This window comes from Carcharodon carcharias, chromosome 30, assembly GCF_017639515.1.
Source record: "Carcharodon carcharias isolate sCarCar2 chromosome 30, sCarCar2.pri, whole genome shotgun sequence".
Taxonomy (NCBI): domain Eukaryota; kingdom Metazoa; phylum Chordata; class Chondrichthyes; order Lamniformes; family Lamnidae; genus Carcharodon; species Carcharodon carcharias.
In genome coordinates, this window is record NC_054496.1 from 5,751,429 (window position 1) to 5,778,553 (window position 27,125).

Genomic DNA, 27,125 nt, shown 5'->3' on the forward strand with positions numbered 1-27,125 from the left:
AGAAAAGGAAGGGGGAAACAGAAAGGGGGTGGGGATGGGGGAGGGAGCTCACGACCTAAAGTTGTTGAATTCGATATTCAGTCCGGATGGCTGTAAAGTGCCTAGTCAGAAGATGAGGTGTTTCCGTAGGGATCACTCCCTCCGGGACACCCTGGTCCACTCCTCCATCACCCACTACTCCTCAACCCCCTCCTATGGCACAACCCCATGCCCACGCAAAAGATGCAACACCTGCCCCTTCACTTCCTCTCTCCTCACCGTCCAAGGACCCAAACACTCCTTTAAAGTGAAGCAGCATTTCACTTGCATTTCCCCCAACTTAGTCTACTGCATTCGTTGCTCCCAATGTGGTCTCCTCTACATTGGAGAGACCAAACGTAAACTGGGCGACCGCTTTGCAGAACACCTGCGGTCTGTCCGCAAGAATGACCCAAACCTCCCTGTCGCTTGCCATTTTAACACTCCACCCTGCTCTCTTGCCCACATGTCTGTCCTTGGCTTGCTGCATTGTTCCAGTGAAGCCCAACGCAAACTGGAGGAACAACACCTCATCTTCCGACTAGGCACTTTACAGCCATCCGGACTGAATATTGAATTCAACAACTTTAGGTCGTGAGCTTCCTCCCCCATCCCCACCCCCTTTCTGTTTCCCCCTTCCTTTTCTTTTTTTTCCAATAAATTATATAGATTTTCCTTTTCCCACCTATGGTCCATTTTTTTTTTATGCTCTCCCCACCCCCACTAGAGCTATACCTTGAGTGCCCTACCATCCATTCTTAATTAGCACATTCGTTTAGATAATATCACCAACTTTAACTTTAACACCTATGTGTTCTTTTGTACTATTGTTGTTGACATCTTTTGATGATCTGCTTCTATCACTGCTTGTTTGTCCCTAGAACCACACCCCCACTCCACCTCTCTCTCTCTCTCTCTCTCTCCGCCCCCCACACACACACCTTAAACCAGCTTATATTTCAACTCTTTCTTGGACTCAAACTCAAGTTCTGTCGAAGGGTCATGAGGACTCGAAACGTCAACTCTTTTCTTCTCCGCCGATGTTGCCAGACCTGCTGAGTTTTTCCAGGTAATTCTGTTTTTGTTTTTGATTCTACATATTCTGATCCAAGATCCTTTTTCTTGCTGCCAATTCATTAATTGCAACCTGTCATCGAGCAACCTCAAACTTATAAACTTTATAGTTTGCTGGACAACAAGCCAATAGCAATTCTGTTCTGTTGAAGAGTCATATGGATTCGAAACGTTAACTGTGTTCCTCTCTGCAGATGCTGCCAGACCTTCCAGCTATTTTTATTTTCGTTTTGGATTTCCAGCATCTGCAGTTTTTTGCTTTTAAGCCAATAGCAATACTAGCCTCAACTGGGATGGGGTCTTTGCTTTCCCCAGTGCCGTGGGGAGCTCAATCAATTTGCAACAGCTTTCCTCACACCAGCTTCCTCTAAGTGGTTGACTGAGTGCCCACAGGACAGACATCTGCTATCATTCCACGTCACAATGTTAAGCCGTGAAGCCTTGTACAGTAAGATAGCAAAAATCCAACAATGCTGCAAGTCATGATTTAGCACAATTACAACAAAGCACTTACCTCACACACTCCACAACGCCTGCGCTTTGGCCCATTCTCTTTGTCATTCTGATCGATTTCCTCAGAGAAGAATGTATCAAAAATCTGATATACCAGCTTAGTGGTGGTTGCTTTGGTGGGTCCCTTGTCCTTGTCAATCTTGGTGGGGTGACGTATAGCCTGTCGTCTTGCTGCTCGTCTAATCACCAAGCACAACAGCTAAAGTAAAGGCACTGTTCAAACACCAGCTCCCTCACATCCCTGATTTCTTTTTTTAAAAAGAGAGTAACAACCCTCTCTTGTGGCTACAGCTTGAGCTACAATGAACAGATGAATGGCCAAGCATTGCTCTTCCAGAAGCAACACAAAAATGACGGACCAAATGGCCTCCTTTACTGTATCATTCTATGACACCAACTGTGCTGAGTCAAGAATTTAACACACTCCTAGTTTATGAAACCTAGTGATTCCAAACTGACGGTGTTGATATAGATAAAAAAGCGAAGAAAATCAATTTAAAAAAATCAGAACCCACCAGCCCTTGTAGCTTCCACTACAAGGTGGTGGTGGTGGTGGTGGTGGTGGTTAGGAGTGATTGGAGGTTTAGAAAGGAGAGAAGAGAGAGCTGTAATTCTGTATCTGGGGCGTCCCACTTCTGAGTGAAGTGCAGCCCACCACTGCTTTTGACACATCTGTTGCCTCAACACTGAAAGGTCTTAAGGATATGCACTTCTTCCCCTTTTATAAAATTTTACAAGATCTTATTGCCCCCAAGGGCTCACCTTTTTCCAAGGGTGACACCTGCCAATTTGATCAGGTCCCTCATACAGGGAGTTATGATGATTGGCTGCTCATCCACATCTCCAGCCTCATCGTAGCTTTCCACTTGTTCCACTACAAATTGAGCATGTCTCAGGAGGGAATCCTCAGTAAAGCGAGAGAAACTCAGCCCAGCAGGAGGTACTGTCGTCTGTCAACACAAACAGCTGATAGTTAAATCAATGGAACAGGAAAACCTACCTGTCTCTTAGGCTTCACAGCAAAAAGGGTCTTACCAAAAACATGAAACCAAGCCATAGAGAACAGAAAGTTTCCAGGATATATCACTGCTCTGTGCCGAGTTAAGGGATCTCAACCAAGACAGTAGCAGGCGGCACCACAATTGGCCTCAGTGCCCTGGGATGAAGGGAAGGGGAGCTTGAGTTTTCAAAACTTCACACCCTGTATCTACGATAGCAGAGCACTTACCTCTATCTTATTCAGTAAGTCTTCATAGGTGGAATCGGGATTATTTTGCAGAAACTCAATGACTATCTTACTGATGTGGATTTTCTCCTGCATCACAGCAAAGATAGCTGCATATTCATCACTGGGATCCATCAGTATATAATCAGCAAATGCTGGGGGGGGGCGGGGGGAGAAAGGAATACATTTCATTACCATCTCAAGTACATTCCAACAATCCAAGATCACTGCTCCATTACAAGCACCTACTTCTAGAAATAAAGGTAGATGTATGGAAGCACGACATTAAGTTACACTGTGGAACTCTGGCTGTCAGCATCCTATAGCTCACCACTTTCACTGTCTGGTCTCTGAATTCTTTAAAGCTCTGAGCAGGCAAACCCGATTGCAGCGCAAGTACCTGCCCTGCTCAGTGAATGTGACAATGGTTGTGGAAGCGAAGGCTCAGGTCTCAAAGCGAGAATGTATTTCTGCACACTAGCCTCAGAAATACAGCAGGCAGAGGAACAATGCAGTCTGATAATTTTCTTAAAATTTGTAAATATGAACAGCCAGAGAACAGTCAGCAGGCTAGGCCGTGAATGAACTTGGGTTTGCGTGGCTCAACCAATGGTAATTTGTGCTGAACTTTAATAGGAGACATGGGCCAGGATTTTTCCTATGGCAGGCAGACGGGAAGCCAATCGCCACCTGCGATCGGCTCTGTGCCACCATTTTACGTGGTCGGGCCATTTAAGGCCTGCCCAGCGTAAACCACAGCCCCCGAGATCAATGGGAAGGGGCGGCTGGCCAATGACCGCCAGGTCCAATGGCGACCCGGCAGCCTATTCAAAAACGGCGCAGGCAGCCGTCCAAAGGCTGCCACTCACGTCGGATAGGAGCATAGCGGATAATGTCCTTAAGAGAGCAGGACAGGCAAGAGGGCAGGTCAGTAGGGCAGTCGGCCCCGAGGTTCTCAGATGAGCGCCTCACCGCCCTCCTCAAGGTAGTAGCAGCACGCCACAGGATCCTGGTACCAAGAGGTGGGAGGAGGCCCCCCCCCCCCAACACAACAAAACGTGCCTGGGAGGTGGCAGAACGGCTCATCTCCCTCAATATGGTGAGATGCATCTGGTGTAGTGCTGCAAGCAGTTTAATGGCCTCTTGCGATCAGGAAGGGCGAATATTGTGTTGGCATCGGTCACTTAGCACAGCAGCAAGGTTTTCCTCAGGTGGGGGTGGCAAGGCTGCAATGCAAATGCAGATACAGGATGGACTAATCAAAGCTCCTCTCTCCTTTCAGGGGAAGACAGCACACAATGCAGAGAACGGCTGTGGATTGGCAGCAGCCCCATTTTATCATCATCATCACCACCAAATACAAGCAGGAGGCACTGGAGCTGGAGAGGCACCATGTGCCCAGGTCAATCGGCCACGGTGAGGTTGGGGTGCCACTGGGAGGTAAGAGTGCCATGCACTGAGGTCACAACGTCTGTCAGTGCAAACATTCCACTGTTGACTGTATATTGATTTCAGTATCCAACATGGGTTGTCCACTGATAATGGGAGGAGGAGAGCATCCTGATCCGGGTGCCAGGCATGCACATTAACAGTGTAAAGGCTTCAACTAATCAAATGTCCTTGTTCTTCCTTTCAGCCTCACCAGCCCAGACTCAGGAGGCAGAGGGACTGCCACTGATCCGAGGGCACAGGAGACGTAAACACACCAGCATCACACCCTCAACCAGGCAGGCACCAGCACAGAAAGCAGCACCTCGGTGGGGATAAGATCTTCGATTAGTATCTGAATACACAGCAGTGAGGGCACTTCACACTTGCTTGAGGTGCAGACAGAGGCAGAGAGTGCCCAGGGCGCCGGCAGTCGGAGGAATGCTTGGGACCAGGAACATGCTCAGTCGATGGCTGATGATGTGCCTCTGGAGTCGTTCCTGAGGCAGCAGATGCTGGAAGTCCAGCAGGGTGTGCGGGAAGATCTGGCAGAGATACCTGAGGGAATGCGTCTCCATGATGGAGGGGTCCACGCGGAGCATGAGCAATGCAATGGCCCTCAGGGCCGAGCGCAATGCCTCCTCCATGGAGGCTCTCATGGAGAGGCTCCTCCAGGGAGAACAATAAGGGCTCCCTGGGTCTCCGCTCGAACCTGCAAGCCCTCGCAGCAGAAATGACCTCAGGTGGTCAGTGTCAGTGTGGGAGGTGGATTGGGCACCCAGTTTCCCAGCTAGGTGCCCATCCATCAATGGTGAGCAGGGAGGTCCAAAGCGACCTCACGTTGACGCTCAAGCTGCCTGTCCTCTCTGCGGGATCTTCTCAGGGCGGCCCGGATGACGGCAGCAGCTCCTCTGCCCTTCTGTCAGTGGCCGTGGCATCTGATGAGGCTCCCAGTCGGGGCCAGTACAGACTCCATGGGCCAGAGGATGCCTGCCAAGGTCATCAAGACAGCAGGCTGCCTCCAATGCCGGTGCCAGCGAGATAGGAGCACCCACAAGCATAAGCTTAAATCATCTTAGGCACAACACAGGCTTATCACTAGTGGTTTTCTTTTGCCCCACGTTTAAGCTACTTTTAAGTTGGTGTGCTGTTCCACGCCTTTTAATGTACTTTGATTTCTGTATGCAAGTTGGCAATCATTAAATGTTTTGGTTCTCAACAAGCCTCTAGGTGCTTCTTTAGTTCTGCAGGTGAAGGGGAACCCATGGTGTTATGAGCGACTTGTTTGTCATTGAGCTTTATTGAAAAGGCACACAGTTAATGTTGCTGACCAGGCAAATGTTGCTTTCAAGTATCAAGTATGGAGCCTGCAGCCCTGGCATGTGTTGGTGGTTCATCTTTGGTGGGCTAGCTGAAGGAGCGTTGGATCAAAGCCTCCCAGGTGTCCCTGCCTCCCTGGAGGTTGCCCGGGTCGGCGTCTATCCCCTCAGCATTCTCCTGGGCATTTTTGTCCTCGGACTCACTACTGGACTCATCGTCTGCAGCCAGAGCATCTGTGTCTACATCTTCTTCCTCCATTGCGTCTCCCCTTTCTAGTACCAGATTGTGTAGAGCGCAGCATGCAACCACTATCAGGAGGGTATTGGAGTGCGCCCCCTGAACAGTCCAGGCATCGGAAGCACATCTTGAGAAGACCGATGGCTCTCTCTATCATGTTCCTTGTGGAGGCATGGCTGCTATTGTACCATTGCTTGGCCTCTATTCTTGGATGGTGGAGGCACAAGAAGCCACCTTTTGAAGGGATAACCCTGGTCACCCAGCAGCCACTCATCTAGCTGGGCTGGAACGCTGAAGAGCCTCGGCGCATGGGAGTGTCTCAGGATTCATGCGTCATGGGAGCTGCCTGGGTACCTTGGACAGACTTGCAGAATCTGCATCCGATGGTCACACACTGTTTGCACGTTCATGGAGTGGAATCCCTTCATGTTGATGAAGGCATCGGGCTCACCCACTGGCGCCTTGATAGTCACATGTGTGCAATTGAGTGCACCCTGGGTGCTGGAAACCCAGCAATCGCAGCAAAGCCTCTGGATCTCTCTGCCTGGCTGGCCTCATCCAAGCAATAGTTAATGAACGTCAAAGCACGCCTGAACAGAGCATTTGTCACAACTGCGGACAGCTGACTGGGAGACTCCAAAGATCACCCACCGACCCCTGGAAAGAGCCAGAGGCAAGTTGAGGGCAACCGAGACCTTCAGCACCAATGGCTTGGGGTGTCCACCTACACAGTTGGAGTTGATCTCAGGGCCGATCATCTGACAGATGGAGGTCACTATCTCCCTTGAGAGATGTAGTCTCCTTCGGCACTGCGCCTCAGACATATTGAGGTAGCTGCATCGCCGCCTGTAAACCCTGGCAGCAGGATAGTGCCATCTTCTGTGGTCCCTTCCGCCTTGGACCTCCTGTTAGCCCTGCGCTCCTTGTGCCTTCAGCTAGCCCACCAAAGATGAACCACCAACACATGCCTGTCCGCCCACAGATGGCTCCCCTGGAGGCTGAATATGGATTCCTGGTCTCCTCCCCCTTCTGGCTCTCTCTTCCTCCTCAGAGGAGGTGCCTCCATTGGTGAGCACAACCCCCATTCCCAGGGTAAGGAAGGCTGTCCGACACCTAGAAGACCCCAAGCGTTACGATTCCTCCAAAGTCCTGAACTGAAGCCTGTTCTTTCTGTCAAAGCAGCTCTGAAGAGAAATGAAGTTGTCCTGCTGGGTACCTTGCAAGTAGCAAGTAGCAGTAAGTAAAAAACTAAAGTTCCAACTACTTGCATTAGCAAGCCCACTCGCTCCTCTTATCCCACCTGTGATGAGATTTTTAAAAATGTGGCCTACCTGCCTGCTCATTGCGCCCGTGTGACGCACTGAAAATCACATGGGCTGCAAAAAATCGTCTTCAATTGCTACCTCAAGGGCCTTAACTGCCCCGTTAATTAACGGAGGGCACACCACAGGACTCAGCGCGACTGCCTTCCAAAATTTCGCGATGGCATGCAGTAACATTGGGACGCACGCCTGACATCAGCGCACGTCATTTTACATGGCATCGGGCCCGCCCCCACATGCCAACCGGAAAATTCTGCCCATGGTAGCACAGTGGTAGGATTTCTGCAAGTGACATGGGTTAGGACAGGAAGAGCAAAAATAAGTCAGCCAGGGCTCTCCAGTTTCCATTCCAACAGCTAGGAATTTGTCCCACAGCTAACAGATGGGGATAGGGCTGGGCTCTGTTACCCCACAGCAGAATAATCTACCAACAATGACTGCAAAGGCTCACATGACTGATGATCACTAATGTTTTTCAAAGAATCACTTTTAGTGAATGGGAAGTGTGGTGAAATTGGAGAAACAAGTTTAACCTGACTGGCAGAATTAATCTAACCTTTGATGCAAATCCTGTTCTCTACAGGCCAACCACAACATCAATACTACACAGTATTGTGTACAGCTCAAAAGCACATGCTTTAGATTAGAGAAGAATCTGAAGTTTCAATAACCTGGATGTTTCTTTACCTGTAGTGAACCCAATCAAAGCCTTTTCACCGCCATCAAAACCAGTTATCCACCAGGCGTTTATTGGTCCCAGCTTTTTAGCTCTGACTCCACCTGTTAAAAAGAGAATACAGAACATGTTAATGTCTCGCCACACAGTGTCACACCATATTGCCCTCATGACTGCATAAAACATTATATAAAGGCAGGGAGTCTACTGTGTTCAGTCCACAGATGGCCAGTCAAGTCTGCCGGGGGGTGGTGATGGAACACAGACGCTGCCATCGGCGATGAAGGCGTGGCAGCGCTGCCAGGATCACGCACAGAGGTGCTGCCGGGGAGACAGCACGGAATTACTGCGTCTATCTTTAGCATTTCCTTTAACTATAATGGCGATCTTGTGAAACTTTCACATTGTATCCACTTGAACTGCAGAAAACATCCAGCAACTGATGAACAAATTTTATTTTCCCAAAACTGGGCTGTGTCCAGAGCAAGCATTGAGCTGTCTTAAAATAGGTTGAAGTACTAACGGCTACAGGTGGAGGGAGCAATGAGGCTGAATTAAAAGCAATCCCAGGAAGTATACTGCACAGCATTCAGATGCAGATTTAATTTTCCCTTCTAGCCTGTTGATATCAAAACATTAGATACACAGCGCTGATAAGACTTTCCAGAGAGATAGGAACTATGGACTGTGTACTTCCTAACTAACAAACATAAAACTAAAATTTTATTTTAGAATGAGTTCATGACATGGAGGGTTTAACATCAAGACTTCCTCCTGTACATTAGATCACATAGTATTGACTAAGTAGTTGTCATGCGGAAGAAGTCATTGCCAGGAATAGGTCTTTATATATAATGCCGTCTTAGTAACACACTTAGATCAGTTATCTGTAGTGTGAAATTCACTTACCATCAAGGCTGGGATTGTCATCGTAGATTGGTTTCACCACACCACTGAAATACAGCTCTACATTCTTCTCAATCAGACCAGTATCAAAAGGACACAAGTGGCCTTTCCGATCATAAATACTGCAAAGGAAAAGCAATGAAGTTCAAGAACTTGCAGTGACATGAGTTTTCACAATGCTCATTTTTATAGAGAAGTTCATTAAAAATGTTGACTAAAACTACAAACAAAGCTCTTTATGTCATTTCGCTAGTTGTCCTTGAGCTAGTGTCATATTCGTTGATTTTTGAGAGCTTAACTTCACAGTCATATCCACGCTTTATTTCTTTAAAAATAATTGCAGTTCATGCCCACGATTTCAGTGAAGAAATTTTGAGGGTAAATTTGACTATTTGGGAGCAGGTCGTCTTGAGTATTTTGAGGGTGTAAGGGGTTATTTACCATTGTAACCATCCATACTGACCTGAAGAAGGTAACTTTATGTTGAGGCAGATCATCGTAACTCTCAAACCCTTCATCATTTGTTCCTTCAAATAGTGACAAGCGCTCATTAGTCAACATCTCAGGCTCTTCCAGCTGTAGAAGTAATAAGATTTTTGTAAGGAATTAAATTCTTCCCCATCATGTCAGAATTCTCTCCACCACACAAACTGAGAGGGCAGAGGGATGACCAACTCCCAGTCAATTCCCCGAATGTAAGATTCTTGGGGATGCATGTGGACAGTCTAAGCAGCTATCCTTCCAAGTACCAAATGGCCCTGACTTCTGGTCTGATTTCCCCTCCCCTCTTCATAATGGGGCACATAGCAGTTCATTAACAGGTAGCACTGAGAAAAGAAATTAAACGAAATGCAAACTGGCTCCCTAGCACCAGAGCTCCAATGCACTTGAGATACAAATCAGCCATGATCCAATCGACTGGCACACAAGCTTGAGGGGCTGAATGGCCTCCTCCTGTTCTTATATTCCATTGTGCGCCATCAGGAACTCAAGTCAGAAATAATGGCATGGAACAACGCAACCTTCAAGTAAAGGCAAAATACTGCAGATGCTAGAAATCTGAAACAAAAACAAAAAATGCTGGAAAAACTCAGCAGATCTGACAGCAGCTGCAGGGAGAGAAAAGGCAGAGTTAACGTTTCGAGTCCGTATGACACTTCTTCAGACCTGAGTTTTTCCAGCGTTTTTTTGTTTTTGTTGCAGCCCTTCAAGTACCTTTGTACTAATTTCAGATGTACATGTGATCATTGTACCTGAAACAGGATGCACACGTCAACCACAGACTAATGACAAAGCATTTCAGCAGGAGCTTAAAGTTAAAGCTGTTTTCATAGACGAAATAATGTAACAATGCAACCTCAAGTGGAAACTCTACTCAGCTAACCACGCCACTCCCTAGCCAGTTGAACAGCAATGTTAGCAGTCTGGGAAAAGTCCTTAGCTTCATTTTCTCAGTTGGTGCATGGTGTAAGATGGCCAAGTTATTCCTTGTGTAGGAAATGTCCAGCTACGTACACACCCATCCAGCTATGTACACGCCCTCCTAAATGCTCAGCAATCGGCTACACTTATGTGCATCAGCCTGCCTCCCCATCGTCTGATAAAATGTACTAATATAACCTTGCACCAAAATCTGCAGATGGCTCAGTGGTTACTCAGACTCAGCTGAAAGACACAGAAGCGTTTGAGACCAATTCTAAATTAGCCCCACTCTGTTGCACAGTGACTCTTGTTGAAAATGTACATGTAGATGTCAGACAAGGGCAAGTCGTGATGCTTTCCAGAGAAGAGCCTCCCAACACTCTGAAATCTCACATGAGGAATGGTGCTGAGAAGGGTCCAGACAGACTGCCAGAGTTTGATCTCCTTCAGGAAAAAAACAGCAAAAAGAAAAAAAAACACTCACTGCATCATCAGGATCACCCTGGAAGTATTTGAGATCTGGGTCATCCAAGAACTGTTTGCAGTCTGTGCATTTGGGAGGTGGGGTCTGAAAAAAAAATACAAGTATGAAAATGCATTTTTGATTCTAGATTATAATCAATTCACTCACTGAAACACTGGCCAGACACCAGAGTTCAAATTTGTATCCAAGGACAGATTTTTACAGGCTGCTTCTGATGTTGGCAACATGTGGACAAACACAAAGGGGACACTTGCACATTTTTTAAAAATCTCCTTTTAAGCTCATGGTCACAAGTTTCTCATCAAAATGAAATGCATTGTGAGACATGCTCACACCATGAATGAGAATGGCAGATTCAATAATGTTCATCCTGATATTAGGCTTCAACCGTAGAAGTACACAGTTTTACAAAACTATTGAGATACCGCACCCACCTCCCCCCCCCACCCCAACCCAACCCAAAAACCATCATATTAACACATTAAATATATTCTCCTATTGTTTGAACCCATCTCTAATCCTACTCACCTTAGGAGTTTGCTCTGCTTTGGGTTTGGAGTCAGAAGTAGTGTCGCTCCCAGCAGATAGCCTACAAGTAAATACCTGTTAATTCACTGTGACATTGCAATATTCCTCATCATTAGAGCCTACCATTACTGCAGGCAAGGTGAATGATCACCAACATTCGCTATGTTTGCTGAGGGTGGGCCATTTCTGATTTTATTCACAAATAAGCAAGTTTACTTTGTAATCCAAGATATTAAGTCAGTTAATCTCAAATCCACCTGTCACTTTCCTGTGACCTTCACGATCCACATCCATCTTGCCCCCTGCCCCTTCCAACTTCCCTGCCGTCTGCATTTACCACTGGGCAAAAAAAACAGTATCTGAAACTACTAACCGCTGAGCTTTCACCTATTCACCACAATACCTCTGCAACTGTTGATTTGATCGATCACTCACTCATCTTCACCATCGATGCATCTGCCACCATCAAAACCCTTTTTAGTTTCTCCTATCATGGTCGCTCCTCTGTCTTCACTTCCTCAAGTCCAACTGGTGAAGACTTCAGTGTATGTGACACTCAACTGGTTTAGCCATTTGTCACCAGGTCTGGCTAGATAGTATGAAGTGCTATTGGTATTCATTCTCCTCTGCCAAACCCACATACTTCCCCCAAGATCCTCTGGTGAACAGAAGATAACTTCTAGCTTCTTTTTTCAACTCCTCAAACCCATCTTCCTCTATACAAACATTCAACATTGAGAGGCATTGCACTTTATTGAGTTGCATCTGCCCTCTTCCCCAACAAGCCAATCTTCCCCCAAGGCATCGCTGTCCCAGCCCTGAAACTCTTTCTAGTTTTTCTTGCATCTCTCCATATGTCTCCTAACTTATTTCATGCTCAAGAACATCCACTCCCACTAAACTGTTGACCACTCAACTTTCCCTTCTGGCCCTCATGCTAGCTGGCAAAAATCATTGACCAAGCCTCAACCTCTCTTAACTTGCAAACTATTGCCCCATCTCTAACCTCCCTTTCCCCTCTAAAGTCCTTGAATACGCTGTCACTTCCAAATCTGTGCTCATCCTTCCTACCTGCATTTGAAATTATGCAATCTGGTTTCTGCCTCTGAAATGGCCCCAAAGTTACAAATGTCTGTTATGACTATAGTTACTATCGAATGTTGGAAAGAAACGCTGAAATAGCAGCAAATTATTAGTTTGTATATTAAAATCTATAAAAAAGAAAAGAAACAAAAACCTACTTTTGTTCAGATTCCACTTTAACTCTCTTCTCATCCTGTTCGCTCTAAGCAAGAAACAAAAACACCCAAACTGTAATATTTGTACATCTTCTAAGTGAGCATTCCATACACACACAATACCATTAACACAACTTCCACAATGTTAATCACATTAGGATTAAATAGAACCTAGTGATATCCCAATTTCCAAATGATTTAACTTGATGACAAAGGAATTTGACTGAATACAATGCAAAGGACTAGGAATGTAAAGTGTTGTAACACCCTCTATACCACTGGTCAATAGTGCCCTACATTAGTAGACCATTTCACTCCAGTAAAGAGCTGATGAATTTGTTTAGCCAGCAACCCAAGCTTGATTCTTTTTGACAAGTATCCTCTCCCATTTAAAACATTCTTCTTAGCCCACCCCATATGCAAATTCTATTAGGGCCTGTCAAATTGAGGCAGTGGAGGAAGGACGGGAGGAGAAAGAGAGAGGGGAAAGTAATACATTTTTGGAGGAAGACATTCCCCAGTGAAGATTGCCTTTTCTCTCTGCAGTCTTTTCAATTCCAGGATAACCAGCATCTATGCACAAAGACACATGAATAACAACCGATAACTGGGTCCATTTGATATTCAGAAGGACAACAGCTAAGGAGTTCCTCATTCTCAGCTAAGTGCATTGTTTGATTAAATCAATTCCTAATTATGCTCAGTTAGCAGATCCCAGCTATAACTGTCTAACAATTGGCCTCAGAGACCTCAAGCCAAATAGGAATAGGGTAAAAAAACATCCCCCTAGGTTTCCAATCAGTTCCTAATCCTCAGCAACAGCCAGTGATCCATGCTAGAGAACATAAAGTGGGGAAGTCAGCATCAGACATGGGATTCCACCAACAGTCAAATAGCTGACACTCAAGGTTTAGCATCTGTAAGAATCAGCAGGCACGTGATGGGGTCAAGAAAAATAAGTGACATGAGATAAAACTCTACATTGCCTCCTTACAAAAGTTAGTCTAACGTCGTTACCTGCTCATCGCATTCTTCCTCTTTAACATTTGTTGCTTCTAGTTCATTTAGGTCCTCTGACTTGCGTTTGTTTGCTCTAGAACAGATGAAAGTATGAGCAACATCAAAGACATGTATTCGGAGCATTTACCATATCTCCAGAATCTACGTACCTATGTTTCAGTGCTAGCCTTCACTATTGAGACTCATGAGGGTTCTCTACCTCAACCATATTCTCCACAAAGTACAAAATAGAATAAAATCACAAGAGAGAGATGCGCTACATCTCATTCACAACTCTACATACTTGGTGTAGGAGGTCTGCAACAGATTTCTCCAGCCAGCCTCTAGTTACTTTATCATAATGTACTCTCAGAGCAGCCAGCACGCCAAGGAAACCTCTTTCATAACTATAAGTCGTTGTTAAAAATAGAATTCTCCACCAAGATAAACTCGACTCTAAGTTGCACCGCTTCCAGGTAAAATGTTTGTTGGCCTCTGTACATGGTATTTCCGAAACTCTATACAAGTATACAGGACTGCAATACAAGTAACCCTGTACTTCTTGCACAAGCAACAGACTGGCAAATCTAATTTGAGATACCTCAATGGGGGCACCTGGCAATAGAATCCTATTAGCACAGTGGCAAATCATTACTTATACAACTCAGAACGGCTAAGTATGTTATTGACTCCACCTGGATCAGAGGCACGGATGCTGATCCTCACTCACGCACTTGTCATTCCTTTCTATTTGGCCAACACACTCTGAAATACAACCTACTTAATTTTATAAAATTGAATTACTTTTATTCCTATAAATACTGCATTTATTAGAATGAAGAATACTGAATTAATAATAATCAAGAATACCTTGCCATAAAATCATACTCTGGAATCACTGTGCCAAAACTTAGACCATCCTTTCTCACTGTTAAACAAAGCATGGTGATCATACCTATAATTTCAGGAAATAAACAGCTAGATCATACATAAAGGTCTGACATGCTCAGAGCTCTCATCTCGTAGCAAAGGCTGACATGACAGCCTCATATCAAATCAGTCAGTAGACTGCAGGCAAGCAATGTTTAGCTGACCAATCACTCGAGCTTTACTTGAATTGAGTTACTATTTGCTTACAATTCATCAGCCAGGAACTTCACTCGAAACCAGACATTTCTCCCATTTTCTGCCTGAATATTTGAATACTCACGCCTTAGCGAACATGGAAATTATCGTAGCTTGCTGCTTTACCGAATTCCTGGTGATCCTTGGAGTTCCTGACAGTCCTACAATTGAAATAAATATTGTTAACTGGAAGCAGAGCTTAAAAATCAACACGGGATTTCAAATATGGCAGGTTTTGGAGAAATCTCAAATGTAGGAAACTGGGCATCACAGAATCAATGCAGGATTTTCACCAAGTCTCTCAGCCTTTTAAGAAATTTCTTCAAAGCATTGGGAGAAGAACCTTCAAAGCCTGAGCATGGGCACTCTAGGCTGATACATGTCACCAGAAAATGCCAGGGAGTGAGGTACCTGATCTCAGTCAGAAGTTGTGTTGGACCCTATTATTGGTGTCAGTGCCCCTGGGACAAAGAACAAAAAAGTCAACCATCCATCAGTGGCCTCCTGCTATAAAGTACAAAAGTATAGTGAGAACAGATGTATGCTCAGATGTGAAGCACACACTAATGGAACAGCTTGTGAATACACAATGCATGAATAATGGCAGCATTGAGAAAGGTGCCAAAATGGTGCTTGTGCCTATGGGACTTGACCCACGCGTCAGCAAAAAACACATGAAAAGGGCCAGGAACGTGCAAATGGTCCATCAAGCCTGTGCCAGTAATTACAATAACCGGCTGCCCTCTCCCTGACCATCCATCACTCGACGTCCTCAACTTCCATCCAGCTCCCTTCTGAAAAGAGCTGCAGCAAATCCATATTCACTGACTATTCTCTAAAATCCTTTCCTGGCATCTAATCTAACAGTCAGGTTTTAGATTTTATACTGATTACCCAAGTTTTCCCTTCCCCATCAGGCTCAGCTACCCATCCAGCAAGAACCTATTCAGTTCATCATTTTACAAAACCTCAACTGGAGCTTTGAAGTTTATGCTTCTCGGGAAAAAAAAACATGCTCCATTCCCAAGTCTATCCTGGCACCTAAGACGCCCAAACCTGCAGGAACACAATCACCAAGATCTCAATTTTCACCGCCAAACAAGGGAAACAGAATTGGACGCTATATTTTAGGTTAGTCTCAACCACAGCCTTGCACAAGTATTGTCATTCTATTTTTATAAATAAGCTGCTCTAGCTATACATCCTATTTCCTTCCCTCAGGTTTTCACTACATTAGTCACGGACCTTCCACATTCTGTCAACAACTCTTAGGTGCCTCTCCTGGTCTACATACACATGGGGAGGATGAAAATTTTAAAAAAAAACCACACCATTAAAGACATTGGGAAGAAGGAATTCATCAATTAAAAATTCAGCTGATATTTCCTTTTCCTCATACCTTCGGCTATTCCACATAAGCACAAATAGACAGACAGAACACACCTCTGGGACACAACAACAAGTTAAGGTGTAATTCAAGCAGATGTTTATTCCACATTGAGTGTGATTAAATGCAAGGAGTGAAAAATCAGAAGGATAATCATCCTTACAACATTTCTGTGCACCCCACAGGTGCAGGTACAAAATCACCTTTCAGCAAGGAGGCCAGAATACAGCGACAACACAAGGTGAAGGAAATAAACGTACGTTTGTTATCTCCATTGCTTTTACTTAGCCGTTTTCCCCGATTCTTTGCTGTAGGGAAAACCAGCGCTTCAGTCTCCATACTACTCTCCTCTTGGCCATTTGGCTCATCAGCCACGCCATTGGTTGCATTTTTATTGCTGTCCATAGCTCCATTTTCAGAGCAACCATTTGAATTGACACCAAGCTCAGAATCTCCATTCCCTTCAAAAAGCTCCTGACTGAGCAATGCTTTCACTTTGGCCAGGTAACCCTCCTGAAAAAGGACAGTTACACCAGTGAAAAAAACTATACATTACACAATGAATGAGACAAATGAATCCAGCCCCAGATATCAACCCACCTCAAACTAATGGAATGACAATGACCCTTCCAGCCCCAGTGCTAAGTAGGGTTAATAGGCTTCAGCACTTTTGGGATCAGGGTTTCAAAGTCAAAACACATTAGACAGAAGGCACAAGCAGTCCCTCATCCACAGAAAATTCAAGGTCAGGAAGTAAATATTAATCTGTAGCAGTCTTAAAGGGGTGAAGAGTGGTTTAAAATTTATAACTAAGCATTCCCAAGTGTCTCCCATAGGAGTGAGAATGAGATACAGTTTATTGCTGGAAGAGCAGCAAATGAACAGACTCATCTGTGTTACCCAGCGTCAATAAACAGATAACAATTGTGGCTGCCAACTGACACTGAAGGCTTCACTGTCTGAAATTAGCGATTCTATCCATTGCAAACAAATGTAAGTGAAATATATGAAAATCTATCATTTTTGGCGTCTTTCTCTGCACACCCCTCACTGGCGTTCCTTTTTAAAAAGACAGCCTTCCTAACAGTTTCCGTTCACCATATTTCTTTACCGACTTACCTCGGAGAGCTCTTCTTTTTGAAATTTTGTTTCTAGCTCACTGAGGTCATTCTGTGTATCTATTTGTAAGAAGCCATGCAGCAAACTCAGCTTTTCTTTTACACATTCCTGAAAGAGGAAGGTGTTTTTAAGTTACAAAAGCACAAAAATATACTAACAATTAAAACAGGTCACTTCAGTTAATTTTATATATTACAGGATATGCAATATAGCAAGAGAAACAACCAAGAATTGTTGTTGTTCCTCTCTACTTTCCCACTAAAAACTGGGATCTGATTTGCTTTAGTAATGCTTGTGAACAAAACATCATCTGTTTTATTTTATAACTCTCCATGTAATAGGAAGACACACACACACACACACACACACACAAGTCCTAAGAAAGAATTTCAGCTGCAAAATCTTGGAAAATAGGGAAAAAGATTACAGAAGCCTAGAATGGTCGTCGAAAGAATTTAAACAGGGGATTTCCTTGCCCCTAGCTTGACGATCCTCAGACATTATACAGTGTATTAGGAATAATTCAAAATTTTTTACTGGTGGATCATTATTCCATTGGGACAGAATATATCTGCATAACATTAAAACGTGGATTTGAATATAAATGCTTAGTATTTCAACATACCTTCTCTGTGAGACCAACTTTATCCTCAAGGACCTGAAGTCTGCAGAAACAAAAATTAATAGTCAACATTAGAACCAAGAATTTCAGGCATCTAAGGCAAGTGATCCCTCAATATTTAGCCTGGTCATTTTTCTAACTTATTAATAAATCACATTATTTAGGCTGGATGCCTCTTTTTAATTAAAAAAAACCAATATCTTCACACGAAGCAGGGTTAAAAGGTGGTGGAATAACTGAGCTAGGACATGCAAGCAGAGTTCAATCCTTTTTAATTGCTTCATTCTGTCCATATAAAAAATTGTTATAATTCTTATGCCTACATTTTTAATGCGAACTGCCCATGCAAATTCGTCATACTGTGATTAGACCCTGTCCAGTAGTGACACTGCAGCATTCCCACTAACTATGATTTCAGTACAATCAGTTTACGTAGGTAGTTTCCAATATAAACACAGGTATAGGAATTTAATATGGCCAACGTTAACAAGGTCATGCAAGAACATAGAAACAGGAAGAAGCCATTCAGCTGCAAGTCTGTCCCATCATTCAATTATATTCCAGCTGATCCGTATCTCATTCCATTTACCCGTCTTTGATATCCTTACCCAACAGAAATCTAGCTGATTTCAGCCTTGAAAGATTCAATTGTTCCAACTACCATAGCCCTTTGGAAGAGTGAATGGGAAGGTGAGGTGGGAAAGAGTTTCAGATTTTGACAGCCCTTTGTGTGAAAGAGTTCTTCCCAATTTCACTCCTGAATGTCCTGTTCCAATTTTAAGATTGTGTCCTATTCTGGATTCCCTCACCAGAAAAAGTTGTTCTATATCCACCCTATTATTTAGCATTTTAAACATCTCAATTAGATCACCCTTCAATATTTTAAACACAAAGGAATATGACATGCTCACTCTTTTTCAGGCACAAGACCCTCATCTAATTCCATAAACACTTACTGAAGTCAAATCAATCAGGCTGTCAAGGCACATCATAAAACAGTAACCCAGGGCTCATAATTGCAGCCAATAAAAGTAATTCCTACCTTTAAAAACAATAGGAAAAGGATATTTAACTAAAACAAATTTATCATCTGAACAAAGCACAAATAAACTGGGTTTCATTCACAGGAACTCTGTCAGGGTGTGGTCATTTTTCCTCTAGAATATTAGTGACGTCCGTCTTATTTTGACCAGTAGTAAAATGAATTTATGCTTCCCACCCTACCCATGGCTCAGCTTGTAACAGAGTTAAACCATTTAAATCTTGTAATTCTGCACCCATATTAAACAGCAAATGTTGTGAAATGTGTTGCAAGGATAAAAGCTGCACACGATAACAATGTACTACAAGAATTAAATTTGAACAGTTTCACATGAAGCCTAATATAGTATTCAGGCCATCCCACACATTCTTAGGCAAACAATACATTACACAACAGTGAAGCTCTTAAGGCTCTGATTGTGCGGGCTGTTGAGATTGCCAGTAGGGAGAACCTTGAGCATACTGTAATTATGCTGCAGCAGTGTGAACGTGGGCACAGATTTGTGTCAGTGTTTAAATAATGACTGAACTCCTTGGCCACGTGACAAGCTATAGTATAATATTATATCTTAGTTTAATAGGAAAGCACATGGTGCACAGTAAACACATAATTGGCATATCGACTTTAATTTTTAAACTTCAATCTAGAGAAAATATTTCAAACTAGCTAGTTATTCATCTTGGCCATGGGCAGAGATGTGCTTGAAATGGTTTAGACCAGTATAACCATTTTGGCACATTTGAACATCACTACCAGGTAGACCAACAAAAATATAGAACCATTCCAAAGTAAATAAAAACAAAATACTGCAGATGCTGGAAATATGAAATAAAAACAAAATACTAGAAAAACTCAGCAGGTCTGGCAGCATCTGTGGAGAGAGAAACAGAGTTAACGTTTCGAGCCCATATGACCCTTCTTCAGAGCTAATGTTTTAAAGAACAGCTCATTGAGCCAGCTGAAAAAGTTTTCATTCACAATTACCAAAGTACAGGGCACTGCTTCACACATTATAGCTAAGTTTGTACCATATCTCACAGAAGTGAACTCTCATCATCAAATAGAAACTAAGTTCTCCATGTTTTAAAAAGGAGAGTTGCAAATCAAAGAGCACCAGGACATGAGCTTACAGTATAACCAAAGCCTGGGGTTTAGACCATGAAAATAGAATCAGCTTCCCTGCTGTCACTGGAGGGAGAAAGAAGTTGACTGAGCACATTTTATTTTTGTTTGGAATGGGAAAGGGAGACTTATTTATCCAACATTGTAGTTACAACTTATTCCAATGCTGATCTATACAGCGTGATAAATGCAGCAATGAACCTGCATAGTTCCTCCAAAGGTTTTCCACAACCCACAAAACATCATTTAAAAATATAGTTGTAAGGTCATTAATGAACTTGCCCAGTTCATTAATTTCTGGAAAAAGTGCATTGACGTTCAGTGTTCATTAGCAATTCTTTAAATAACAGACAGGAATCATAAGTCAGAAGGTGCAGTCATTGTTGATTCACAGTAAATGGCATTGATTCCATTCCTCCTATAATTATCACTTGCCTGAACTTCAATGCGATAGTGAAGAGAACTAAATATAAATCCACAGATTAACAGGGTATACAAGCAAGATTCATCCCAAGGAACAGGTTCTTCACCATTTGTTTCTGTCATGCTCTGACACAGCTCCTCATTCAAGAGTGAAAATAGACCAGCACCTATCCACTTACTCTAACCAACCTGAGTTGCTGAAAGATGCCATGAGGCAAACCACTTGAATCAGGACAAAGCAGAAGAGGATAAGACTGGTTCACTGACGTAAAGAAAATCACTCTCGCAGATTTGATGTGTCAAACAGATATAACACCGACCAACCCCAATCTCACACTCAGTGCCATATTCTTCAATATTTCCCTCTTTTCAAGGGACTGTTCCCCTTATAGTTTATGGTTCGCTTCAGCAATATTTAGTGGCAAAGAATTTCACAATTTATAGACCCTTCAAAAAAAATGCTGTCTGACATTCGTTTAGCTCCTTTTTTCCCCAATGTTAAATCTGCATCCTTTGATTCTACAAGTGTGTAAAGTTCACGACTGAACTTGAACTAGTCTTCAGTCAAAGCCACATGAAAAATGATTCAGCTGTATCCTTGAATTTCCTTATTTACATATAACAGTGCTCAACAAACCTATCACTCATTCTTGATCGATATAGTAACGACAGCTTTTACTTATTTTGGAATTGTTAAACTGCTAGCAAAATACAGGCCATAGGTTTTTGAATGTTTGTTTTTCAACAAGACATTTTTACCAACTCCGGCCACACCCCCTTATAATTATAAAGAAATTAAGTCTAATATTTAGACGCGTAATCTTTGCCAGAAGGTTAAAGGTTCCAATCCGATTCTCAATACTTCAGCACACAATCCAGTTTAACAAATAGCGTCCTTCAGTTGGGATGTTAAACCAAGGACCTGTCTACCTCACCATTAAAGGTCTCCCACTGCTTTTTTGTTATGGCGAGAGAAGATCCACTTCACAGAATCCTCTGTTAAGAAATTAACTGCACATCTCATTCTATAATTGTTTGTTGGATCTGTCTGAAAAACAGCTGTCTACAACTGGATGGCACCCCATGACCCACCCTTCATAAACTGAAGTTCATCCAAAACTCTGCTGTTTGTATTCTAACTTGCATCAGGTCCTGTTCACACTCTACTCCTGTACTCACTGATTTATATCGGTCCATTCTTCCTGGTCCACCAGGAAAAATGAGGTGTAATCTTACTGAAACGTAAGATTCTGAGGGGACTTAACAGGATAGATGCTGAGAGGATGTTTCCTCTTCCGGGGTAATTTAGAACTAGGGGGCACAGTTTAAAAATAAAGGGTCTCCCATTTAAGACAGAAACAAGAATAAATTTCTTTTAAGCATCAGTGGTCTTTGGAATTCCCTTCCATAGATAGCAGATTACTCAAGGGTGAGTTAGACAGATTTTTGATCTACAAGGGAGTCAAGGGTTTTGGGGGTTAGGCAGCTAAGTAGAGTTAAGGCCACAATCAGATTAGCCATGACCATATTGAACGGCAGAGCAGGTTCAATGAGCTGAATAGCCTTCTTCTGCTCCTATTTCTTATAATCCACTGAAGTCATTTAAATTTTAAAACTCGCCCACATGTACCAACACCTCAACCCTCCCTATCCTTATGACCTCCTATAACCTTTTGAGAACTATGTCCTCTGCCCAGATTCTGTGCCCCACTATTGGCAGCCTGGGCTCTAAGGTCTCGAATTCCCTTCCCAAAATCTCTCTCACATACTTGAAGGCACTCCTTAAAACCCTAACACTCTGACCAAGCTTTTGGTCATCTGTCTCATATGGCTCACTGTCAGATTGTTTGATAGTTGCTCCTACGACCTGTTTTGGCACAATTTACTCTAAAGGTGCTATATGAAACTAAGATGCTGTTTTGAACAACTAACGCATCTCAAAGCAATTGATTAAAGTTGAACTGATTTGAGGCACAGGGGAAGGTTTCCTATAAAAGCAAATCGCAATCAACACGCAGAACCCCATTCATTTCTTCAGTTTCCGGATGTTGGAATATCAACTCTGGATAAGTCACATTTACCATCCTGATTAGTTTAAGTCCCAACAGGAACACGTACAATCTCTGACTGCACATCCTGGGTGTCGGTGGTGGTGGGGGGGGGGGGGATTTTTTAAAAATCTAATTACCCCAAATCATCCAACAAATATCCTGGGATTAAAACTGGCCACAGCATAAGGACGCAGGCAGAATAAACTTGCCAAAAGAGAGAGAGAGAGAGAGTCATCAATAATGGAGAAAATAATGGGAAAATTAAAGATTATTACTGGGTTGCAGATTAGAATAAAGAGGAAAATTACAGTGGAAAGTGGGGGGGGGGAGATAGGGTGCCAGGGTGGGGGGAGAGGAGACGGGGCGCGAGGGGGGGGGGAAGAGACGGGGCGCGAGGGGGGGGGAAGAGACGGGGCGCGAGGGGGGGGGAAGAGACGGGGCGCGAGGGGGGGGGAAGAGACGGGGCGCGAGGGGGGGGGAAGAGACGGGGCGCGAGGGGGGGGGAAGAGACGGGGCGCGAGGGGGGGGGGAAGAGACGGGGCGCGAGGGGGGGGGAAGAGACGGGGCGCGAGGGGGGGGGAAGAGACGGGGCGCGAGGGGGGGGGAAGAGACGGGGGGCGAGGGGGGGGGGAAGAGACGGGGGGCGAGGGGGGGGGAAGAGACGGGGGGCGAGGGGGGGGGAAGAGACGGGGGGCGAGGGGGGGGGGAAGAGACGGGGGGCGAGGGGGGGGAAGAGACGGGGGGCGAGGGGGGGGAAGAGACGGGGGGCGAGGGGGGGGAAGAGACGGGGGGCGAGGGGGGGGAAGAGACGGGGGGCGAGGGGGGGGAAGAGACGGGGGGCGAGGGGGGGGAAGAGACGGGGGGCGAGGGGGGGGAAGAGACGGGGGGCGAGGGGGGGGAAGAGACGGGGGGCGAGGGGGGGGAAGAGACGGGGGGCGAGGGGGGGGAAGAGACGGGGGGCGAGGGGGGGGAAGAGACGGGGGGCGAGGGGGGGGGAAGAGACGGGGGGCGAGGGGGGGGAAGAGACGGGGGGCGAGGGGGGGGAAGAGACGGGGGGCGAGGGGGGGGAAGAGACGGGGGGCGAGGGGGGGGGAAGAGACGGGGGGCGAGGGGGGGGAAGAGACGGGGGGCGAGGGGGGGGAAGAGACGGGGGGCGAGGGGGGGGAAGAGACGGGGGGCGAGGGGGGGGAAGAGACGGGGCGCGAGGGGGGGGAAGAGACGGGGGCGCGAGGGGGGGGGAAGAGACGGGGCGCGAGGGGGGGGAAGAGACGGGGCGCGAGGGGGGGGAAGAGACGGGGCGCGAGGGGGGGGAAGAGACGGGGCGCGAGGGGGGGGAAGAGACGGGGCGCGAACGGGGGGGGAAGAGACGGGGCGCGAGGGGGGGGAAGAGACGGGGCGAGGGGGGGGAAGAGACGGGGCGCGAGGGGGGGGAAGAGACGGGGCGCGAGGGGGGGGAAGAGACGGGGCGCGAGGGGGGGGAAGAGACGGGGCGCGAGGGGGGGGAAGAGACGGGGCGCGAGGGGGGGGAAGAGACGGGGCGCGAGGGGGGGGAAGAGACGGGGCGCGAGGGGGGGGAAGAGACGGGGCGCGAGGGGGGGGAAGAGACGGGGCGCGAGGGGGGGAAGAGACGGGGCGCGAGGGGGGGAAGAGACGGGGCGCGAGGGGGGGGAAGAGACGGGGCGCGAGGGGGGGGAAGAGACGGGGCGCGAGGGGGGGGAAGAGACGGGGCGCGAGGGGGGGGAAGAGACGGGGCGCGAGGGGGGGGAAGAGACGGGGCGCGAGGGGGGGGAAGAGACGGGGCGCGAGGGGGGGAAGAGACGGGGCGCGAGGGGGGGGAGAGACGGGGCGCGAGGGGGGGGAAGAGACGGGGCGCGAGGGGGGGGAAGAGACGGGGCGCGAGGGGGGGGAAGAGACGGGGCGCGAGGGGGGGGAGAGACGGGGCGCGAGGGGGGGAAGAGACGGGGCGCGAGGGGGGGGAAGAGACGGGGCGCGAGGGGGGGGAAGAGACGGGGCGCGAGGGGGGGGGAAGAGACGGGGCGCGAGGGGGGGGAAGAGACGGGGCGCGAGGGGGGGAAGAGACGGGGCGCGCGAGGGGGGAAGAGACGGGGCGCGAGTGGGGGGAGGGACGAAGAGGCGGCTGCGAGGGGGGGAAGAGACGAGGGCGCGAGGGGGGAAGAGACGGGGCGCGAGGGGGGGAAGAGACGGGGGCGAGGCTGGGGGAAGAGACGGGGAGCGAGGAGGGGAAGAGACGGGGCGCGCGGGGGCGGAAGAGACGGGGCGCGAGGGGGGGAAGAGACGGGGCCGAGGGGCGAGAGACGGGGCGCGAGGGGGGAAGAGACGGGGCGCGAGGGGGGAAGAGCGGGGCGCGAGGGGGGGGAAGAGACGGGGCGCGAGGGGGGGAAGAGACGGGGCGCGAGGCGGGGGGAAGAGACGGGGCGCGAGGGGGGGAAGAGACGGGGCGCGAGGGGGGGAAAGAGACGGGGCGCGAGGGGGGGAAGAGACGGGGCGCGAGGGGGGGGAAAGAGACGGGGCGCGAGGGGGGAAGAGACGGAGCGCGAGGGGGGGAAGGACGGGGGCGAGGGGGGGAAGAAGGGGCAGCGAGGGGGGGAAGAGACGGGGGCGCGAGGGGGGGAAGAGACGGGGCGCGAGGGGGGGAAGAGACGGGGCGCGAGGGGGGGAGGAAGAGACGGGGCGCGAGGGGGGGAAGAGACGGGCGCGAGGGGGGGGAAGAGACGGGGCGCGAGGGGGGAAGAGACGGGGCGCGAGGGGGGGAAGAGACGGGGCGCGAGGGGGGGAAGAGACGGGGCGCGAGGGGGGGAAAGAGACGGGGCGCGAGGGGGGGAAGAGACGGGGCGCGAGGGGGGGAAGAGACGGGGCGCGAGGGGGGGAAGAGACGGGGCGCGAGGGGGGGAAGAGACGGGGGCGCGAGGGGGGGAAGAGACGGGGCGCGAGGGGGGGAAGAGACGGGGCGCGAGGGGGGGAAGAGACGGGGCGCGAGGGGGGGGAAGAGACGGGGCGCGAGGGGGGGAAGAGACGGGGCGCGAGGGGGGGAAGAGACGGGGCGCGAGGGGGGGAAGAGACGGGGCGCGAGGGGGGGAAGAGACGGGGCGCGAGGGGGGGAAGAGACGGGGCGCGAGGGGGGGAAGAGACGGGGCGCGAGGGGGGGAAGAGACGGGGCGCGAGGGGGGGAAGAGACGGGGCGCGAGGGGGGGAAGAGACGGGGCGCGAGGGGGGGAAGAGACGGGGCGCGAGGGGGGGAAGAGACGGGGCGCGAGGGGGGGAAGAGACGGGGCGCGAGGGGGGGAAGAGACGGGGCGCGAGGGGGGGAAGAGACGGGGCGCGAGGGGGGGAAGAGACGGGGCGCGAGGGGGGGAAGAGACGGGGCGCGAGGGGGGGAAGAGACGGGGCGCGAGGGGGGGAAGAGACGGGGCGCGAGGGGGGGAAGAGACGGGGCGCGAGGGGGGGAAGAGACGGGGCGCGAGGGGGGGAAGAGACGGGGCGCGAGGGGGGGGAAGAGACGGGGCGCGAGGGGGGGAAGAGACGGGGCGCGAGGGGGGGAAGAGACGGGGCGCGAGGGGGGGAAGAGACGGGGCGCGAGGGGGGGAAGAGACGGGGCGCGAGGGGGGGAAGAGACGGGGCGCGAGGGGGGGAAGAGACGGGGCGCGAGGGGGGGAAGAGACGGGGCGCGAGGGGGGGAAGAGACGGGGCGCGAGGGGGGGAAGAGACGGGGCGCGAGGGGGGGAAGAGACGGGGCGCGAGGGGGGGAAGAGACGGGGCGCGAGGGGGGGAAGAGACGGGGCGCGAGGGGGGGAAGAGACGGGGCGCGAGGGGGGGAAGAGACGGGGCGCGAGGGGGGGGAAGAGACGGGGCGCGAGGGGGGGAAGAGACGGGGCGCGAGGGGGGGAAGAGACGGGGCGCGAGGGGGGGAAGAGACGGGGCGCGAGGGGGGGAAGAGACGGGGCGCGAGGGGGGGAAGAGACGGGGCGCGAGGGGGGGAAGAGACGGGGCGCGAGGGGGGGAAGAGACGGGGCGCGAGGGGGGGAAGAGACGGGGCGCGAGGGGGGGAAGAGACGGGGCGCGAGGGGGGGAAGAGACGGGGCGCGAGGGGGGGGAAGAGACGGGGCGCGAGGGGGGGAAGAGACGGGGCGCGAGGGGGGGAAGAGACGGGGCGCGAGGGGGGGGAAGAGACGGGGCGCGAGGGGGGGGAAGAGACGGGGCGCGAGGGGGGGGAAGAGACGGGGCGCGAGGGGGGGAAGAGACGGGGCGCGAGGGGGGGAAGAGACGGGGCGCGAGGGGGGGGAAGAGACGGGGCGCGAGGGGGGGAAGAGACGGGGCGCGAGGGGGGGAAGAGACGGGGCGCGAGGGGGGGGAAGAGACGGGGCGCGAGGGGGGAAGAGACGGGGCGCGAGGGGGGGAAGAGACGGGGCGCGAGGGGGGGAAGAGACGGGGCGCGAGGGGGGGAAGAGACGGGGCGCGAGGGGGGGAAGAGACGGGGCGCGAGGGGGGGAAGAGACGGGGCGCGAGGGGGGGAAGAGACGGGGCGCGAGGGGGGGAAGAGACGGGGCGCGAGGGGGGGAAGAGACGGGGCGCGAGGGGGGGAAGAGACGGGGCGCGAGGGGGGGAAGAGACGGGGCGCGAGGGGGGGAAGAGACGGGGCGCGAGGGGGGGAAGAGACGGGGCGCGAGGGGGGGAAGAGACGGGGCGCGAGGGGGGGAAGAGACGGGGCGCGAGGGGGGGAAGAGACGGGGCGCGAGGGGGGGAAGAGACGGGGCGCGAGGGGGGGAAGAGACGGGGCGCGAGGGGGGGGAAGAGACTGGGCGCGAGGGGGGGAAGAGACGGGGCGC

At 49.3% G+C, this 27,125-nt stretch overlaps 1 protein-coding gene across 1 annotated transcript in view; it reads right to left on the minus strand.

Annotated features, from left to right (window-relative positions):
• The window catches only part of dnmt1 (DNA (cytosine-5-)-methyltransferase 1), a 51,945-nt gene that overhangs the window by 18,614 nt on the left and 6,206 nt on the right, over positions 1 to 27,125 (minus strand). The window contains exons 2-15 of the mRNA XM_041177274.1: positions 17,647 to 17,686; positions 17,022 to 17,129; positions 16,163 to 16,415; positions 14,601 to 14,676; positions 13,409 to 13,484; positions 12,395 to 12,438; positions 11,154 to 11,214; positions 10,626 to 10,709; positions 9,183 to 9,295; positions 8,723 to 8,841; positions 7,825 to 7,917; positions 2,834 to 2,985; positions 2,368 to 2,555; positions 1,607 to 1,784 (exon numbers count right to left, since the gene is read on the minus strand). Of these exons, the coding sequence (XP_041033208.1) occupies positions 1,607 to 1,784; positions 2,368 to 2,555; positions 2,834 to 2,985; positions 7,825 to 7,917; positions 8,723 to 8,841; positions 9,183 to 9,295; positions 10,626 to 10,709; positions 11,154 to 11,214; positions 12,395 to 12,438; positions 13,409 to 13,484; positions 14,601 to 14,676; positions 16,163 to 16,415; positions 17,022 to 17,129; positions 17,647 to 17,686 (1,585 nt within the window). The remainder of the gene's footprint in view (positions 1 to 1,606; positions 1,785 to 2,367; positions 2,556 to 2,833; positions 2,986 to 7,824; positions 7,918 to 8,722; positions 8,842 to 9,182; positions 9,296 to 10,625; positions 10,710 to 11,153; positions 11,215 to 12,394; positions 12,439 to 13,408; positions 13,485 to 14,600; positions 14,677 to 16,162; positions 16,416 to 17,021; positions 17,130 to 17,646; positions 17,687 to 27,125) is intronic.